The sequence below is a fragment of the Pan paniscus genome, chromosome X (assembly GCF_029289425.2).
Source record: "Pan paniscus chromosome X, NHGRI_mPanPan1-v2.0_pri, whole genome shotgun sequence".
NCBI classification, from domain to species: Eukaryota; Metazoa; Chordata; class Mammalia; order Primates; family Hominidae; genus Pan; species Pan paniscus.
This window is the reverse complement of record NC_073272.2, coordinates 13451272-13471732: the sequence shown is the minus strand read 5'-3', so window position 1 is coordinate 13471732 and position 20461 is coordinate 13451272. Positions and strand designations below refer to the sequence as shown.

Sequence of the window (20461 nt, the reverse complement as noted above, 5' to 3'; positions counted from 1 at the left end):
ACATTTAAACCAAGTAGGCTTAAATGGTGAGTAGGGGTTTCCTTTGCACAAGGTTAGATGACTGAGCTAGTTAGTAGCCAAGCATCTACTAAGAGTTAGATCTATGATTCTCATTACTGCATTTTTCTTACTGCTCCATAAACCTCCAACAACTTCCATCAGTTTGCTTTTGCCAATTCTATAAAACTGGTTCGTGAAGCCGTTTCTATTTAAAGGGGGGAACCCCTTACTTTTAGCTCCCTGATCCACAACCTGCTTATTACGATCTTGTGAATGTCTTATTTTCCTTCCTATATCTTTAAAGGGGGCTGAGAGTTCTTTGGTATGTCTCTAATCTGTGTCATGCTACAAAGCAGTGAACTGTGAAAAATACCCAAGGAATTCCCAATAAATCATACAGGAGGCAAATAAAGGGCATGTGGCTATTAGCTTAAGCAGCTCTGCTTTTTCAACTGGATCCCCGAAAGTTTTCCCTAGAGAAAGGCTTACCAGGCTTTGGTTTCCATGAAGCCTGTTGAAGAGTTTCAGCAGCTTCCATCTCCTTTTAAAGACATTTCTTACTGGCTTGTTCTGGCACTCGAGCTCATTTGTGTCTCAGGTGTGTGCTCAGCCCCTTTAATGCAGAGCAAATTAAACACCAAAAAAGGCAAACCAAAGCATCTCAGCCCTCTGAATTTGAGTGTCTCTTTCTGGTTTGAGCCCCTTTTGTTGAAACAAATGCACAGAAGGGCAGAAGTCCCCCAAGGGGAAAGTGAAGTCCATCCTGAAAGAAGACGGAGCCGTGCACACGTGGGACCTAACTGCAGCTTGGCTGCTGACATAATGATGACACCATGCTTAGCAGGAGACAGGATTTCTAATCCATCACTTTTCCTTTGGAAATGAAACACTGATAAGCATTCATTAGCCATTCTCTTGTCTTCTTTTAAAATTCTTTGGGATTGCTTTTTGCTCAATGACTTCCTTGGGTTTTATTAAACTGTTTGAAAGAAGGAGAACCAAGCTGTGGCAATAAGAAATACAAAATTTTCCTAGGGCTGGCATGACAAACTACCACACACTGGGTGGCTTTTAAAAAAAAAAAAAACCAGCTTATTCTCTTACAATTCTGGAGGCTAGAAGTCAAAAGTCAAGGTGTCAGCAGGGTTGGTTCCTTCTGGAGGCTCTAAGGAAAAATCTGTTCCGCCTCTCTCCTAGCCTCTAGTGGTTACTGGCAATCTTTGGCGTTTTTTTTGGCTTGTAGCTGTATCACTCTAATTTCTGCTTCTGTCTTCACGTGGCCTTCTTCTGTGCACACGCATGTGTCTGTATTCCATTTGCCTTCTCCTTTCTCTCATAAAGACACTAGTTATTGGATTTAGGGCCCATCTAATTCAGTCTGACTTAATCTTAACTTGATTACTTGTGCAAAAACCCGGTTTTCAAATAAGGTCCCATTCACATGTACCAGGGATTAGGACTCGGATATGCCTTTTAGATGAACACACTTCAACCCACTACAAGAACTAAAAAAGCTCTGTTCTCTATTTTGTCCTCCCTCCCTCACGCTCTTCTTCCCTCCTTCCCTTTCTATATTGGCCAAAGGCACTACTCAACCATGAACATAGCAAAACTCAAGTTGTCAATATTCATTGAACATTAATAAAAGCATACACTGGAGGTGATAGGAATGTTCTGTATATTGATCGTGGTAGTGGTTTCATGGGTATACACGGCTGCCAAAATTCATCTATATAGCTTATTGTATGTAGATTCTCAGTAAAGTTGATGTTAATATATATGTATGTGTCTATATGTACCCTAGGCATAGTACCAGTTGTTTTATTTTCTTCTTTCCCTTCCATACCCCATCCTACCTTGTCACCAGAGAAACATGTTAGGCAAAATAGGTCCTCCTGTTTCCATTCAATATAGAAAAGTGAAGATTCAGGGGAAAAATTAACATTTCATAGGCAATGAAACCTCATGTTATTTGGTTGCTTTTTAAAATGGGAAATATTGATGAATGCTTAGATTATGAACAATTTAGGGTAATTAATAAAGTATCTATTAAAATTGTTTACATTATTACAGAATTCTTCATCCTCAAAAGTAGTTCTGAGACATATGCTACAGAAGATTTTAAAAATTAGTTTAAGTAGTTAGTACAGCTGAATTATATACCAGGTTCAGATAAATTTAACTTATTTTGAGATTCTAAGTACACTTTCACCACAAAGATAGAACAAAGAATGCCACTAGCACACAGTGTGTGTTCAAAAATGTTTATCAACCAAAACTGAATTTGGCTTTCAGCCAATTTATATTACTAAAAGTCTCCTGAGATCAGGATTCAAAGCCTAAAGCAAAAGGGATGATGGTCATACATTTAGGATTTGATATTGGAAGATTCGTTCACATGCCACAGGTAGAGTAACCACTGTTTGGTTCAGGAGTTGCCCCTGTGATCCTGTTGAGCACATCTACACTGCAACTTGGTTTAAGATTCTTATACAGCCTTGTTTTTCAATTGCCCTGCTAACTTGGGCAAGTGAAAATAGGATGGTTAACATTTAGAAATAGTGTACCCCGACCAGGCGTGGTGGCTCATGCCTGTAATCCCAGCACTTTGGGAGGCCGAGGCAGGAGGATCACTTGAGGCCAGGACTTTGAGACCAGGCTGGCTAACATGGTGAAAACCCATCTCTACTAAAAATACAAAAATTAGCCGGGCATGGTGGCAGGTGCCTGTGATCCCAGCTACTGAGGAGGCTGAGGAAGGAGAATCGCTTGAACCTGGGAGGTGGAGATTGCAGTGAGCCGAGATGGCGCCACTGCCCTCCAGCCTGGGCCACAGAGTGAAACTATATTTAAAAAAAAAAAAAGAAGAAGAAAAAAATAGTGTACTCATACCTGCTCAAGAAATAAACATGTAAGCGAAAAGGCAGAAAATGTGCCTATGCCAAACTCCTGCTTTTTTAAGTCTAGAAGATAAATATTAAACACTAGAAAACATAGAACATGTTGCTAATATTTGCACAGAAAATGAGAAAATGGACAATGTTGCAAGTGGATGTTCGTGTGTTCAATGCAGATGCTGACACAGATACAGTCGTTTTCTTTTATTGAATTTAATTTTTTAAGGTCACAATTGGTGAGAAATGGCAAAATTAGGCACACAGAGTGGGGAAAAACTGGGAAAGATGAATAAGAATAGTCATTTGGGTTTCCGAATATAATGTCAGAAAAAAAAATTTCACAGGTCTAGATATCAACTAGAGGAATATTAAAACCTCAAGTGTGTACCTGGAGGGTTCATGGTTCCAATTCTGGGCTATGTGAAATTGATCCAAAATATTGAGCCAAAAACCTTGCCTGTTGGTATATAAATGTAATAGAAGACAAAAATTTCCTGTACTCAAAGACTCTAGGTTTACCTCCACTGACGTTTGTCGATTGTAATTTAAGTGCTTTGGCAGCTGGCATAGGAATCTAAAGAAACATTTTTAGTTCAGGCATGGGGAAGTTGGGCTATTTAATGCAATTTGCATTCTTAAGCCTTGTAAAATTTCTCCACATATCTCTCATATATTCCATGCATATCACACAGATTTAAATGATGCTTCTTTTTCATGTTTCAGGAGCTTGGAGACAGAACCCGGACTTTTATGGGCAAGTGAGATGCTGTGAACTGTTTACCCACTAAGAACATAGAAATGATATCGGGGGATCATGATCAGTTTGAGAGACATGGGCAGGATGAAATGAAAATCAACAATGCTAAAAGTTGGGAGCCAATCAGATAGAAGTCTGAAATATTATATAACACTCAATCAGAAAGTTCAATGTGATTTGAGACTGTTTAAGCAATGGGATTATATAACAAACAAGAGCAAAATAGGATGCCCTAACCTGGAATATTGGACCTCAGGACTGAAAAACAAAAGCAACTGGAGGGAGTCCAGAAAAGATCATCTACAGTGATGGTTTTAAAGCAAAATATGAACTTTATAGTGTAGCCAAACCACAGAGTCAGACCCAAAGGGCATGATAAAAATCTACAAATAGCTTTGGGGTCTAAACACCAAGGATAAAGAGGAATTTTGGCTGGAGATATGAAAAGCTTCAAGGGATAAAGTTAAGGAAAAGGAAATTTAGGTTAAGCATCAGAATATATCCTTTGATAGTAAGATGTGTGTGTTTGTAGAACAGTCTCTCAAGGGAATAGAAAGAATACTGATGAGTTTTCTAGGATCTCTGATAAGAGGATAGCTTGATGTCAGTCCAAGGATTCTAGAACTTCCATTGGAATATTCTTGTGCCATGACCAGATAGAATAGATAGCATAAGATGTTTTTTAAATCCTAGATTTCTACAATAATTATCATTGGGAATGAATAGTGAAGAGAATGTTCTGCTCTTTAATGAAAGGTATCCCAAGTCTTTGATTAACTTTGTCTCTGAGGAAAAAATTAACAAATATAGGCACTATTTTCAATATCAAATGCCCTAATAGAGAAGCAAAGCAAAGTCTTAGAAACCTGCTTTTGAAAGCATATACATTAAAACTATTTATTTCTTGACTACCAATTATAATGCTTCTGAAGCTAGCTGATGAATTGTAAGAAGGATTCTGGGAAGCAATGTAACAAAACCAGCCATTTTTTGAAATTGGTAACCAAAACCCATAGATCTTCCTTAACTGAATTTGGCATAACCTGACAGTTGATCAGAAAGGCCAATGTGAGTTGAGTCTATATAAACAAAGAGAATATATAACAAACAAGAGTTAAATAGGATGCCTTAAATAGGAATGAATGAATCCACCATAAGCCACTATGACTGCAAGGTAAACCTAATAGCAGTCAGGTTGAAAATCAAAATAGTTTTTAAAAAATCCAAAAAAATTCTTACAAAGTCTTTCTAGAAGAACATCAACATCCCCTGCCCCATGTATTAAAAGCACACATACTTACACTGAGTTTTTAAAAGGAGCCCCAGTCTAATTTGATTAATATTTAAAACAATTTATTCACTGTTCCCAACAATGACACAAGTTTCCAGTTTCCTGGAGGGTCAGGAACACTTGGAAACTAGATGATGAATTAACTGGCATGTGTCTGCTCCAAGCCCTAGGAGTGCTAATAGAAGAATCCCTCTGCTGGTTGGCTCTCCAACACCCATGACCAAGAATGTATGCCCTTGTGCCTGGGGGCATTCATACTAGCCTATACAGTCATGGCAGGGGTTCATTTGCTACCCCATGGTTATCATATGGGGTTAGAGAAATATATAAATCATCAAATACAATCATCAAGTTGCTCACCCCCCTTGAGTTATAAGTGATTCTGTGAAGTGACTCTGTTAACCATCTACCCCGAATGCCAAACTCCACTGAGGCATAACCATGCAATGAGGCATAACCATGCATTGGTATCCCAGTGGTAGAGACATTAAGCGTTTCCATTACCAGTGATAAATTACACAGTTTTGTTACTAAAGAAAGGGCAGACAAGACCCACACACTTTTACTTCTAATGTGACTTGTATGAGGAGGGAAGAAAGCCAATGCCAACAAGCCCCCAAATGTAACTTGGCCTGGGTGTAGTTAGGCAGGGGAGCAAGAGCTCTTTTTAAACACTGTGCCTGTCAGCAGCACACCTGATTGACAGCCGCTGAAAATACTTAAGAAGCTCAGGGTGAGAAGAGATGGACAGCAATGGGGGATGGGAAACTAGAATCGAACTCTGTCTTCAGACAGCAGATAGCTCATTAAAGCTACCGGAAAAAAAATCTCTAAGGGTGCAGTCTGTTCGGCTGCGTTTACAAAAAACGAGTACAGCCAAGACCTGGGAGCCCGACGCCCTTTGTGGAGACAACGAATTCTCCTAATTAGATTTCATGACGTACCTCCTCCAAAATAGCTGAACACCTAGGAACACCAAACACGCTTTTCAAAGAGTCTAAGTAAATTAACTTTTCCCCTGAATATGTCATAGGGAATAAAGGAAGCCTTCCAGAATCAAACTTGGACAATTCTGGTAGATATGCAAGAGGAATGTTCGTGTCCAACATCTGTATTTATAATTTCATTGTATTTTTTCTCCAAAATAAAAGAAATGGTAAAGTCACCTTTACATTTATATAAAATTATCTTCATCCCTAAGTGATAAAAGAGGACACAAACACAAAGTAGACATTTCCAACATTCTGTCTGCTCCCTGCTGAGATGGTTGTAAGTGGCATTGCAAAGCTTAACTGTTACATCAAAAAGCCCTCCAAGAGGGCGAGGCTGTGCGCTTTATAGATTCCAGGGGTCCGACAGCGGGAGAAGCTGCTTTCAGACTCATCTCCTTGCCGGGAAGATTGATTTCCCCAGCGTTCTCCAGCTTCCCAGGACTGTGGCCACCGCGCTGAGACCGGAGGCGTCCCAGAGCGGGACGCGGAGACAGATCGCTTTGTGAGCGCCAATCTCTGCAGCCTCTGGGCTGAAGCTGCGCCCGGCGCCTGCCCCCTACCCGGCCTCACTCACCCCTCCTCCTAGAGCACGTTTCCGCACGTGCTCAGGACCCCTTCCACGGCAAAGGCTCCTCCCCCTCCACTTTCTTAGTAGGTCTCCATCTCCAGCTCATTCATCGGCAGCCACTGCTTTTAGACAGTCTCCTATCTATCCTTCCTTTTTAAAAACAAAAACAGCCGGGACGGGGCGGGGTGGGGGGGGGCGCGGGGAGAAAAGGCAGGAGATTTAACTCCAACTTCAGAGCAATCGTCCCCGGCTGCCCATCTGACACCAGTGGGTGGGGTGCAATCTGACACTTCCCTTCCTTTCCAGAAACGTGAGTGGAGCTGGCGCGACCCTTGATCTGGGGGTGGGGAGACGGGGGAGAAGGTCCGCACTTCCGTCCTCACGACTTTCTCCCCAGGAGACCTGGTATCAGTGGCGAGCTGCCTTCTCTCCTCGCCGCCTGCAGGTTTGGCGCCTGGAAAACTCTTCACGTTCTGCTTTCTCCTGCTCCTGGCTCCGCCCCAGCTCCAGCCCCGGCATTCCTCTAGCTCTACACGTCCTGGCCGCCCCCTTCCCGCTGCCTCTAGAGCGAGCGTACGGGGTCATCTCCGCGTCTGCCCTGGGCCCAAGGCTGGGCTGCGAATAGCGTGTTCCTCTCCGGCGGAACACACACACCCGGCCTTGGGGCTGTCTCCTGAGCTCCCTCCTCCACGGAGAGCGCTGAGCGCCGCCGGGAATTCCATCCCACCGTGGGCACGCAGTCTTTGGAGGTCCCGGGCGCAGCACGCTCGGTGTCCCCACACTGCAGCAAGACAGAGACCCCGCGGGAACCTTGAGCTTGGAACAACCCTTGAGCCTCTCCAGTCGGAAGAGTGGGCGCAGCAGCCCAGCGGAGGCCAGGCGCGCAACCTCGGGCGCCGGGCAAGGAGAGAGTGCAGGGAGGCGCAGCTCAGGCGCCCGGCTCAGGAGCGGGAGGAAGTTCTCGCGGCGCCGGGAGCGCGGTGGACGCGCCCTGGGCGCACGCCCAGGCAGCCTCCTCCCTGGCCCTCGGGACTGTCCTCGGGCCGCAAGGAGGAGCTTGCTGGAGTCTTAGAGGCCGTCCAGAGCCAGCGAGCAGGAGCGCTGCGTCTCCCGCCTCAGCTAGGAAGGGGGAGTGGCGCTGGCAGGCTGGAGCTGGGAACCCAGCGAGCGCCTGACCTTCCTCCTCCTCTTCCTGACCCTCTTCGCGTCTTGGGCTCCGGAGGAAGGTTCTAGCGGCTGCAGGAGGTCCCCAGACCCATTTTCCTAGAAGGCTGGTGATGGATCTGCTGCTCCTGCCGCCGCCGGGGCACTTGGAGCGCACCGGCGGCGCGTGAGCTGGGCTTTGCTCTCCACCGCCCTGGGCAAACCCCGGGCCAGCCCCGCCTGGCACCTTTGCCTGAGTCCCTTTCCGTTCCCGACCCAAAGCCACCAGCGTCCAGGGAGGGAGGAGGAGGTGGTCCTCAGGTGCAGCCCCGCCGAGATGTCCGCGCAGAGCCTGCTCCACAGCGTCTTCTCCTGTTCCTCGCCCGCTTCAAGTAGCGCGGCCTCGGCCAAGGGCTTCTCCAAGAGGAAGCTGCGCCAGACCCGCAGCCTGGACCCGGCCCTGATCGGCGGCTGCGGGAGTGGCGAGGCGGGCGCGGAGGGCAGTGCGCGGGGAGCCACAGCGGGCCGCCTCTACTCCCCATCACTCCCAGCCGAGAGTCTCGGCCCTCGCTTGGCGTCCTCTCCCCGGGGTCCGCCCCCCAGGGCCACCAGGCTACCGCCTCCTGGACCTCTTTGCTCGTCCTTCTCCACACCCAGCACCCCGCAGGAGAAGTCACCATCCGGCAGCTTTCACTTTGACTATGAGGTTCCCCTGGGTCGCGGCGGCCTCAAGAAGAGCATGGCCTGGGACCTGCCTTCTGTCCTGGCCGGGCCAGCCAGTAGCCGAAGCGCTTCCAGCATCCTCTGTTCATCCGGGGGAGGCCCCAATGGCATCTTCGCTTCTCCTAGGAGGTGGCTCCAGCAGAGGAAGTTCCAGTCCCCACCCGACAGTCGCGGGCACCCCTACGTCGTGTGGAAATCCGAGGTAGGGACCAGCGCTGCGCGTCCCACGGCCCAAGGAGGCCCCCAGGCAGTTTCAGGAGACCGCCTTTAATTCCATTACATTTACAGAGCAAGGCACCCACTAAGGGGTTTCCGTGGTGTGGGTTTTCCTCTTCTACTTGCTAAATGGTGCCTGGAAATGGGATGTCCCTAGTGGCCACCCGCTTGTGCGTCTTGTAGGACTTGTTGGCTCTACTTTGGAGCAGTCGTGGGAGCTGGAGAAAGAGATGGTGTTCTGGTTTTCTGTTAGTGCTGCAGGCAATTTCAAAGGGTCACCTTATCCCTTCACCCAATGTTGATATTTTTTCCAACTCAAATATCTATTGCTAAGCTGTTTGTAACGATTGGATGAAATATATTTTGAAATATGTCTGCCATCTTGTTCTGTCGAGAATTCAGAAACATTATTTTGGAGGGTGTCATTGACTGTATGAGTGTGTGTGTGTGTGTTTGGGTGGCAGGGGGGACAAGAATTCTCTAGTTTTCACCTTTTCTTTCCCTGAAAAGGCAATTTCAGAAATCTATGGTACTGAGTATTCGTTTAACCTAGGAGAAGAAGAAAATCTCTGTGTAGGGGTGTGAAAGATCATGGAAATATGCTGATGCCTAAATTCCATTTAGAACAATTAGTAGTTTAGTGAAGAATCAACAATACATAGGGGACTCAGAGGGAGCTATCAGATACCCTTAAAATATTTGCTGTCCAGTTAAGAAAAATAGTGAATTGACCTATTGGGAAACTGTCACTGATGGGCGCTTTGAAAATAACACACTTTCAGAGAATAGTAATTGTTTTAAAAATGAACAGCCCCTATCCCCTTCAGTCCACAAACTCTATAGGTTTGCCTTGGATCTGTTTCCATAAGGGAAGGGAGATTCCATCAGTTGTAATTTAATATTTTAAAGTACAGTTAGCATTACAGAAATGAAATGAAATACCATGTAATTGCTGGAGATTTAGGCTAAATACACAACCAAGAAAAACTGTTTGAAAATAGCATCTGAGATCATACTCAGCTGTGTTAATGTGAGATAACTGTTAGACTTTGGCTTTAGTAAACCGCCTTAGAAAAATAAGCATCATTTATCAGAATTATTAGCATCACATATTATTAATGTTAGTTACTGTGTCAAAGTAACTGAGGCTGTTAGGTGTTGGGGGTGCAGATTACAAAAAACTAACAAATTTTGCTAGGTCTTTTGCCCATTTTCTTGAGAAAGATAGGCAGTAGAAAGGAAAGTCGAGGCAGAGGGCAAGATGTTACCTCCAAACCAGGGAACTCAAGATTAGAAAGAGCATCAAAAATTGAAATGTTGAATTTCTCTTGGTCTTTAGGAGGGGCTGGATTCTCATTGTATTTCAGAAGCACACATTATCAGATTAATCTGTACAAGTTGAGAGAAAGAGAAATACAAAAGCAAGCCAGCATTTTGGATTAGCTAGCTAACATTCGTGCTTAAAACTAATTGCATCATTAAGAACATTTCTGCTTTTCTTAGCAACCATATACATACTTGGAATATAGTATACAGATGCTGCTCATTACTGTTATGACCAAAAGGCATATGGCTGTAGATGATTTCACTTGTTGCAAATTATCTTCTTATCCATTAGCATCTCATAATCAATGGACAAGGATCTGAACTGCAGTGATACTGGGTGGCTTCTATTCCATACAGTGGGCAGTCTGCACAAAACTCATCTACCATGATTTTTACCTTTTCATTGTGGTTAAAACTAAGGATGTAGCCATCTAGCAAAAAGCCAGAATTTTCTCATAGAATATGTGTGTATGTGTGTGTGTGTGCTGGAAATTCCTTTATGCTTGAGGCAGGCATGGAGTGATTGGATAGAACTCTAGCATGTAGCTCCAACCCTGGTTTTGTTTAATAAAGGCCAAGATATCCTAACATAACCCCTGGATCTCTAATTTAATGGCCTGGATTACCTTTCAAAGGTTTAACGCCCTGGAACCCTCTCAAAAACCAAGAAAATGTATCCTATTGGGCACTGCCTGTCCTTTTCACTTGCAGGCAAGCTGGGTCTTTGGTCCTTAAAGGAGAGTCTTTACTAATGACATCAAAATGTCAGCCAATGAGCATCTTGCAAGGCTGCTTAGAGGCCCTGGAGGGAATATCTGGTTCATATAGATTTGGTTTTGAACTTTTCTGGTTGCTCTGGCTCAGGGTTTCTCAGCCTTGGCACTATTGACATTTGAAGCTGAATGATTCTTTGCTACAGAGCTGTCCTGGGTATTGCAGGGTATTTACCAGCATCCCTGGCCTCTTCCCACTAGATGCGAGTAGCACTCCTCCAGACCAGTGTGACAACAAACAATGTCTCTAGACACTGCTGAATATCCTCTGGGGATCAAAATCGCCCTAACTGAGAACTGCTGCGTTAGTGAGGTTGACCATAGTACCCCATGCTGGCCATCAAGAGAGTGCCCACAGAAGTGTTTACAGCTGGCCTAAACTTTGTTGGGGCCTTCGTTTGATTCCAAAACCACGAGGATCCCTCTGGAGTCATGTACCCCTTACAGTTTGTTCAAATTTTCTATTTCTCTTCCATTGAATCCATATGAAATCCTAAGAATTCACCTTCAGGTTTAGCCATTGATGGATCTCATCCATTTCCCACTTTGTTCTTTCAGAATGTTGTCTGCTTTTAACCTAAATTGTCCATACAACAGCCCCTGCTCCCAAGACTCTCACAAATGCCTGCAGCTTTGTTACTTGTGCTCGTTCAAAGCTTACAAATGACCATTTTATGGCCTAAACCTGGGAAGTGTTAGGCAAAGTCAGCTACGATCTTGTTAGCATTTCCTCACTACGTGTTTCAGGATTGCTTTAACAAAATCTGATTCTTGGACATGCTGGGTAGATCATCTATTGAGTAGAAACATGGAGGAGACAAAGGGTAAATGGTACGTGGTAACACAGTTGGAACATGTTTCTCAACTTGTGTTCTTAGCAGCCAAGCTCTGCCCCTGACTCTGATCACAGGCAAAGGAATAAAGTCTCATTTCAATCCTGAGCTTCTCCTAATTCTTGTGGATCAGAGCTGGGATTATGTCCATAGCTAACCTGGAGTTTGCCAACTTTTGCAACCCATAATTAAAATGATTTCTATATATCACTGGCGTTTATACTTTTCTTCATTCATGGCACAAGCATTTCTTGAGCATACGCATTTCTGTAGGTACTAGGAATGCAGAGAGGCTAAAGAGCTCAAAGTCTAATGAGGGGACAGGTGAGTTAACTGATAGGGGGAATACAGAAGATCAGCAGAATGAGGGAACAGAGAGGGGCGGGTGATGATTCACTGTGCTTTGGGGGGCCTTGGAAGGCTTCACTGTCCAGAGAACATTTAAACTTGATCTTCAAAGATGACTGCCATTTCTAAGAAGAAGGAAAGTGATGCCTTCATGAGGCAGAAAAGAGTGGACAGGCAAAGGCGCAGAGGTGTTGGTGATTCTACAGCTCCCGAAAAAGAAGACTTAGAGGGCCCTAAGCGCAATAATTTGTTTGGAGGAGCAGGTTAGGGCACCTGCAGTTTGATACATGTACAACCACATGGCTTTTCATGTAATAAAAGCCTGACCGAATAAAGTCAGAAATCAGACCTGTTGGGATTTTTTTTTTTTTTTTTTTTTGAGAGAGAGAGTCTCACCCTGTTGCCCAGGCTAGAGTGCGGTGGCACGATCTCGGCTCAATGCAACCTCCCATGTTCAAGCGATTCTCCTGCCTCAGCCTCCCCAGTAGCTGCGACTACAGCCATGCACCAGTAGAGACTGGGTTTCACTATGTTGGCCAGGCTGGTCTTGAACTCCTGGCCTCAAGCCATCTGCCCGCCTCACCCTCCCAAAGTGCTAGGATTACAGGCATGAGCCACCACACCCAGCCTCTACTGGGGGGATAATTATGGGTATGGATAAAAATGAGAGACTGGTCAAAGCACATTACTCTCCAAGGAGCCCCTGGGCATCACAACTGCAGAGAGTGAAGGCATATTGAGTGTTGCCCAAGTGAAGTTTGGTGTGCCTGGAGAAGAGGATGTATCTTGCTGTGTGCAGGATAATAGTGTTCAACAGGTAGGATAGTGGTAATTACGAAGCATCTCACTGTGCTCATCTCAGGAGTTTGGACTTGTGTAGAGCAGTGATTCTTAACCTGGAGGTGACTTTGTCCCCAGGGGACATTTGGCAGTGTCTGAAGACATTTTAGAATGTCACAACTGGAAGTGGTGGTGTATTAATTTCCTATCACTGCTGTAATGACCACAAACTTAGTGGCTTCAAGCAACACAAATTTATTGTCTTACAGCTCTGGACCTCAGAAATCCCAACAGGTTTCACTGGGCTAACTTCAAGGTGTTGGCCTGACTGTGTTCCTTCTGAAGGCTCTAGGATCTGTTGTGGTTCCTTTTCCAGTGGCCCCCTTCCTTCATTTTCAAAGCCAGCCAAGTTGCATCTCATCCACTCTTCTTGTGTGGTCATTTCTCTCTCTCACTCTTTTCAGGACTCTTGTGATTACATTGGGCTCACCTGGATAATCCAGGATACTCTCATTATTTTAATGTCAGCTGATTAGTGACCTTTAATTCCACCTGAAACCTTAAGTTCCCTTTGCTATGAGGTATTCACTTGTTTTAGGGATTGGGGCGTGGGCATTTTTGGTGGTATATTATTCTGTCTACCACAGGGGAGTTCCTACCGGCATCTAGTGGGAGGCCAGGGATGCTTTTAAATACCCTGTAGTGCACAGCCCCACAAGGAATAATCATCTGGCAGTCAATGTTAGGAGTGTGGAGACTGAGAAACTCTGCTGTAGAGAGTGGGAGAAATTGGTGATTTTTAAGCATGAGGTGTAACATGATCAGATGTGTTTTAGAGGTAAACTGGTGTCTGGGGGAGCATGGGTTAGAAGCATAAAACAAGTGGAGGACAGATCCTCAGAGGAGGTGGGCATGGGGAAATCATGCCAAGCATGCATCCTATAAATAATTGGGAGTTGGCATATAAACATAATACTTTTATATTTCCCACTTCTCTGTTTTAGTAAAGTTTTTCTTGCACTGTTGAACTCCTTGAAAGCAGAACTGTTACTCATCTTTGAATTCTTAAAATCTGGCCCCTGTACTCTGGGGGTTTTAGAGAGATCATCATAAAGACCAGTGGTTCTCAACCAGGAGAAAGTTTGTACCACAGTGCACATTTGGCAATGCCTGGCAGCATTTTTGATTGCCAGAACTGGGGCAGGAGTGTGCTACTGGCGTCTAGTGGGTATAGGCCAAAGGTACTGGTAAACATCCCACAACACACACAACAGCCCCCACAAACAAATACTTATCTTACATAAAATGTCAATAGTGCTGAGGTTGAGACGCCCTGTATACAAGAAACTGAATTCTAGGTTTTGCTTTTCAGTACCATTTTCTCTCATGCTTGTGGCTTCACTCTTTGTCATTTTCCTCTTCTTATCTAGTATATGTCAACCAAGGCTTTGAAATTCAAAAAAATGACTTTCTATGGGTATTGAGCATATGAAAAAAAATAAGGGATGTCTAAATATATCTATAGGGAAGAAGTGAATGGTAAATATATAATGATGGAAACTGGAATTAAATTTTAAAATGCAGCAGAGAAAAATATTGTGTTTAAAAATAGAGGCTCATTCATGTCACCAAAGAGAAAGTAATTAGAATAAGACAGCTTCAAAAAGAAATTGACAAAAAGTGTTTTACAAGGATTTTTGTCTGAAATCAGTATAATGCCTTAAGGTTTTTTTAAGTTAGGAAAAAGAGTTATTCAACTTTCACACATACACTCTCTCTCAGGCTATCTCTCTGCTAGAATTCCTTCTGAAGGCAATTTTTAATTTTAATGGAGAATACTGTGAAGATAGCTTCTCAGATGACTTAGAATTGAGTTTTCACCAACATTTTGAGATTTGAGGGTTGGGAAGAGCAAAGTTTAGACTCAGAAAGAACCTTGGGTAGCATCTAGCTCCAAATTGCTTATTTTACAGTTGAAGAGAGGGACTGTAAAGCTTAAGCCACTCAAACTCAGGCAAAGAGCCAAGGGCAGAACCACCCTGAAATCCTTCTTGACTCTCTATATAAACTGCCAAGCTTCTGGAAAAAGTAAGTGACCACGACTGCTTTTATTCTCTGGTGAGGACCTTAAACCTTGGCAATCACTTTTTATCCTGATTACTTACTGAAACTATTCTCTCAAAGTTCCCTAAGTTCCAAGAATCTTCTTAGACTCCTTTGGCTAGACTTCTGGGCAAAACTGAGAGTACCACGTCCCCTCCCTGCTCCTCCTATCCCCATCACACACAGAGAATCTTGGTTTCCTCCTTACCTTTCTTCCCACTCCTCTGACTCTGGGATTGTCTTGGCCAACCCTACAGTTCTGTGTTTTTCCTTCAGGTCATTGTCCCTTGATTGTCTCATTCACTTTTGTGACCTCAACCATCATCCCTCTGGGGGAGACTCCTCACTCTGTGCCTACCTGGAATCTTGTAGTTGAGCTCCCAATATATATTTTCTGATTTCTTCCTAGATATCTGCTCATGGATGCCCAATGGACTCAAATTCTACATGTTTGAAACAGAACAAATCACCTCCCATTTCCTCTGAACATGTTTCATTTTATGTATTCCTTATTTTGGTTGGTATCGCTCTTCTTCTGCTTGCCTAGGTTTACCAGGCCAGAATGCCTTTACTCCTCCCTTTTTTGTTTCCTCCTTTATTCTTCCATAAGTTTTCGAACCCTGCAGTGTGTACTTCCCATTTGCTCCACTCTAGAAAGGATTTGAAGTGGAATGTGTCTGAGTTCTTACATCTCTCTCCAGCTGTTCATTCACAATGTCACTGCCTAGTTTGGGTTCTCATTTGCTGTGACCCCCTTCTTGGTCACCCTGCCTTCAGTTTCTCCCTGTTGCCATCTTGGACTTATCCTCAAAAGATGCAATTGTAATCATGTTAACCCCTGATTGAAAACCTTTGATGGGTCTCAGAGTGTACAGAATAAAATCCAAACTACTTAGCTAGTCATTCCAATGCCTTTTACAACATCATCTCAGCCTGCCTTCTCCCAGGAACTCTAGTCCAGCAAAGCCAAGCTGGCCACTCACACAGATAGTCATCAAATATTTATCGCATGCCAGCTATGCAATGGACACTAGGAATGTAGGTGGAGCAAATAGGTATGGCTCTGCAAGGTGCTTCCAGTTTATGAAAGCAGTAACTTCAAATCAATTAATCTCTATAGTTTTTTCAGAGTGTTAATTGCATTTTGACGAGAGGACTGTGGTAGACAGAACAATGTCCCCCAAAGATGTTCATGTCCTAATATCTAGAACCTGTGAATATGCCACTTTACATGGCAAAAGAGGATTTTGCAGATGCGAGATTATCGTGGATTGTCTGGGTGGGGCCAATGTCATCACAGGGATCCTTATAAGAGGGAGGCAGGAAGGTCAGAGTCAGATAAGGAGATATGAGGATGAAAGTAGGCAGAGAGAGAGAAAGAGGGAGAGAGGAAAGGAGGGAGGGATAGGGCAATGAGAGAGATTTTGAAGATGCTACACTTCTGGCTTTGAAGATGGAGGAAGCAGCCACAGCCCTTGGCTGTAGCAGCCCCTAGAAGCTGGAAAAGGCAAAGAAATGGATTCTTAGAACCTTCAGGAGGAATATAGCTCTACTGACATCTTGATCCTAGCTCAGTGAGACTTCTGACCTTGAGGACTGTAAGAGAATATGTCTGTTGTTTTATGCTACAAAATTTGTGGTAATTTCGAGCAGCGATAGGAAACTGATACAAGGCATAAACAGGTCTGGGATGTCTCAGCTGAAATCATTGGATGAGGAGGCATTTGCCAAACAAAAAGAAAGGGCACAGAGCTCCTGCGAGAAGGAATGGCGTGTATTGAAGAGGGAACATAGCATGCTTCAAGAATTTAGAGAAATCCAACTAGAATGGATTATGGGATTGGGAAGATGGTGAAGAATAAGTCTCGCTGGACTTTGGGCTTAATGATATGGATTTTACCATTTAATGTAAAGATTCCCCACATAGATTTTGTTTCCTCTCCTTCTCACTTTACTTTTGATAACTTGGTCCCATATCTACCTGAGAAGGCTCCATTTGTACTTTATGGCTCAGCCAGGTGCCTCCAAATAAATGAGCTTGACTCTGGTACATGTCATGACACATTCAGGATTTGCAGAAACAGAAGCTCACGTTTTCATAGTGAGATTCACATTCTTCCAATCTGGTGCTTGAAAAAGAGAAAGTGTGTTTCATATCAAAATCTAGTCAATGACTGAGGGAGTCTGCATGCAGATAGCAGTTCTCCCAGATTCCCAGAGGCTTGCCTTTGGGGCATGACATCTTGTTCTAAAATTTACTGCATCCTCTCTGAGCCATTACTTAGATAAAGAGAGTGAGACTCTGATTGTAACTATGTTACGACATGGCAGAAAAACCCTTGGAATGTAATGTGTGAAAAAATGAAATTAGTTGTGTTATCTGGTAAAGAACAATGTTTTCATTAGCTATTAGGGAAACGTGAATCAAAACCACAATGAGATATCATTTATACCCACTAAGATGGCCATAATAAAAAAAGATAGATAATAACAAGTGTTGACAAGATGTAGAAAAATCGGAACTCTCATACACTGCTGGTGAGAATGTAACATGACGCAGCAGCTTTGGGAAACAGTTTGGCAATTCCTCAAAAATAAAACAGTTACTCCAGAGCTCAGCAATTCTACTTCTGGGTATATACCTAAGAGAAATGAAGATGTATGTTCACACCAAAACATGTATATGAATGTTATAGCAGCAGTATTCATAATAGCCAAATGGTAGAAACAATTAAATATTCATCAACGGATAGATGAATGGTTAAACAAAATGTGATTAATGAAAAATTACTCAACAATAAAAAGGAATGAAGTACTGATGAGTGCTATGCCTTGGATGAATTTTGAAAACATTATGCTAAGTGAAAGAAGCTAGTCACAAAGGTCCACATATTGTATAATTATATGAAATGTCTAGAATAGGCAAATCCATAGAGACAAAAAGATTACTTGTTGTCAGAGGCTGGTAGGGAGGGATGTGGAGCGACAGCTAATGGGTATAAGGTTTCTTCTTAGGGTAATGAAAATGTTCTGGAATTAGATACAGGTGATGGTTGCACAATCTTGTGAATATATTTAAAAAATCACTGAATTGTATACTTTAAAAGGGTGAATTATATGGTCTGTGAATTTTACCTAAAAATGATATTTATAATTTTCAGAAAATATGTTGTTGCCACATCTTGTTTTCAATAAAACATAAATATAAATGTAGAAGAGTAGTTATATAGTCAGTTGAAGCTTCATGTATTCAGCATGAAACTAGGGAGGTAGTAACGGCTCTGGGAGATTGAACAGAGGAGTCAGCAGCCAGCCATGGGATTTTCTGAGATTGGTTACTGTGGAAATTCGATGTCCTGATTATTGCACTTTGAAAGCAAGCACAGAGAAGCTATTAAAAGATTGCTTTTTCAGAGAGGCAGAGATTTAAAAAACTACTTACAATCTTGAAAAATTGCCTGGCCTTATCTCACCTGAACTATTAAAAAGCCTAAGATTTTCAGGAGCCGTTAGAAGTAACAGCAATTCTAGAAACCACCTATCGAATGATATGCTGATGGATCCAAGAGGAGAATGCTGAGCCTAAGAAGCTCTCCACATCTTTAGAGAAATTGGAAGTGAATTGAATTATGTGGCTTGATGGACCAAGAAAATAACATGTTTTCATTTCTGTAGAAGTGGACAGCTCATGGAAACAGGTGAATTAATACCACCTATAGGAGCTGAAGTGTCAATAAGCATTGGATCAGTTCTCAGCTTGTATTGCTCAGAACTTCATCTCTCGGGGGTTTGAAAAACAATTGGGCAAGCTGGTACTTTGAGGCCCAGATGTAGATGGAGTAGGGGAAAGAGAAGCCTTAGGCAACAGTAGCCATGCTGCCTCAGCGTTTAATATAACAAGGGCTTTGATATAGCTAGTAATTTTGTCCAGGGAAATCCTGGACTGGGCCAGCAGACTTTCTGAGCAAAGTGTAATTCTGCTCAAATTAGAACCTCCAGGTGATTTCTTGTTCACTTATTTCAGTCAAATAATCGTTGATGGGTGATGATGATGATGATGATGATGACAAACAAAATAACAATTAGTATTTGTAGAATGCACGCCAGTTTAGTGTTCTTAGAACAACTCTGTGGGGTGATAGTATCAACCTTCATTTTATGATTGAGGACACTGAGACTCAGATTCAGAGGTAGGCAGATTTAGCTGCAGAGAAAATGAAGTGAATCGGTTCAGCTAGACTCTGAACCAGACTGCCTAGGTTTAAATCCCAGCTCTGTTCTGTGACATTAAACAAATTATTAAGCCCCTTTTTTGCCTTAGTTTCTTCATCTATCAAATGAGGATGATGAAAGTGCCTACCTCAAAGAGTTTTTGTGAGGATTTCATGTCATAATTACCTGGAAAGTGCCCAGCACGTAGGAAGTACTAAAAGATGCATAATAGGAGTGCAAGGCTAAATAACATTAGAGATGTGGTCACACACTAGGAAGCAACAAAGGTAGGACTTAAGCTAAAGAATTACTTTAGTCAAAAATAGTTATCGTGCACCTACTATGTGTGCCAGAAACTTTGGTCAGTGAGTTAAGCCCAGCTGCATGAGACAACAGCAGGAAGCAAGTGGAACTTTATTTTGCGAGCTGTTAAATAAGGTATAGTTTTCATGGTAGGCATTGGAGTGACAGCAGGCTGTCACTCCAGGCATTTTGGCCTAGTGACTTGGAACACAGGAATTTGTCAGACTTGTATTGTGGATTTGGTGTAACCCAAGACATGCCAATAGGCCAAGGGGCTGCCTTCATTCCAGTACATGGTAACTTCATTGCATTTAGACACTTTTTAGTAGAATATTTAGAATGTTGGAAGCTGAAAAGTTCTTAGTCGAGCCCTGTTCTTTAACTGGTAAATGGCAGTGTGCTTCTCATTTCAAGCCAGGTGTGTTTTTATTTCCACATACTACAGTGATTACATGAGACCAAGTTGACTGCTTTTCAAGGCCCATCTCATCAACATCTTTCCAGGGTAAAAATGCAGCAGCACTAAGTTAAGACAATCCTATCTACAATCAGATTCTCTTTTTGCTCAAAATCTAAACGTAACCTCCATTAGCATTTCTAGACTGATTTTAGCATTCTACGAGCAAATAGAATATTAGGAAGAAAAAGTCCTTGAAGGTCTTCTGTCTATTCCAAACATCCATGTGGTGCTTAAATCCCATCTATGACACCCCCAGTCTATGCCTAGCTATCACCCACAAACAGAGACCTTCATGGTTCTGCCTTTAGATTATAATAGACATAAAAATTCTCCATGGAACTGTGTTCACAACCAGTCTCCCTGAAACTTTCATCATGTTACAGACAAATTCTGCCTCTCTGGTTTTCCAGAAAATCACTAATACTGAATTATTATTGTTGCTAGGGAAGTACGGGTTGGCCTAGCTTGCTTTCTGAGCATCAGCACAAAAGTTTGGGTCATATTTTCTTTCTGGCAGATGAGAATTGTGAATATATCCAACTACAACTGGAAAATATTTTAAACGAAAGTTAAACTCTTGCCCCCAAAGGTATTTTGCAAACTGCTTATAGAAACTAGGTTTAGGCAGGGAATCCTTTACCCATTGCTTGTTTTTGTTGGGTTTGTTGAAGGATTCCCTATTCAGTAAATGGTGCTAGGATAACTGGCTAGTCATATGCAGAAGATTGCAACTGGA

General features: G+C 43.1%; 1 protein-coding gene across 3 annotated transcripts in view; it reads left to right on the top strand.

Moving 5' to 3' along the window:
- Positions 1–6869: 6869 nt before the first annotated feature.
- The window catches only part of ARHGAP6 (Rho GTPase activating protein 6), a 525552-nt gene continuing 511960 nt past the window's right edge, over positions 6870–20461 (top strand). For all 3 annotated transcript variants that reach the window (XR_008622709.3, XM_063601879.1, XM_003805673.7), the window contains exon 1: positions 6870–8573. Coding sequence is in view for 2 of the 3 variants with exons in the window: in XM_063601879.1 (XP_063457949.1) it covers positions 7986–8573 (588 nt within the window). In the remaining variant the exon portion in view is untranslated. The remainder of the gene's footprint in view (positions 8574–20461) is intronic.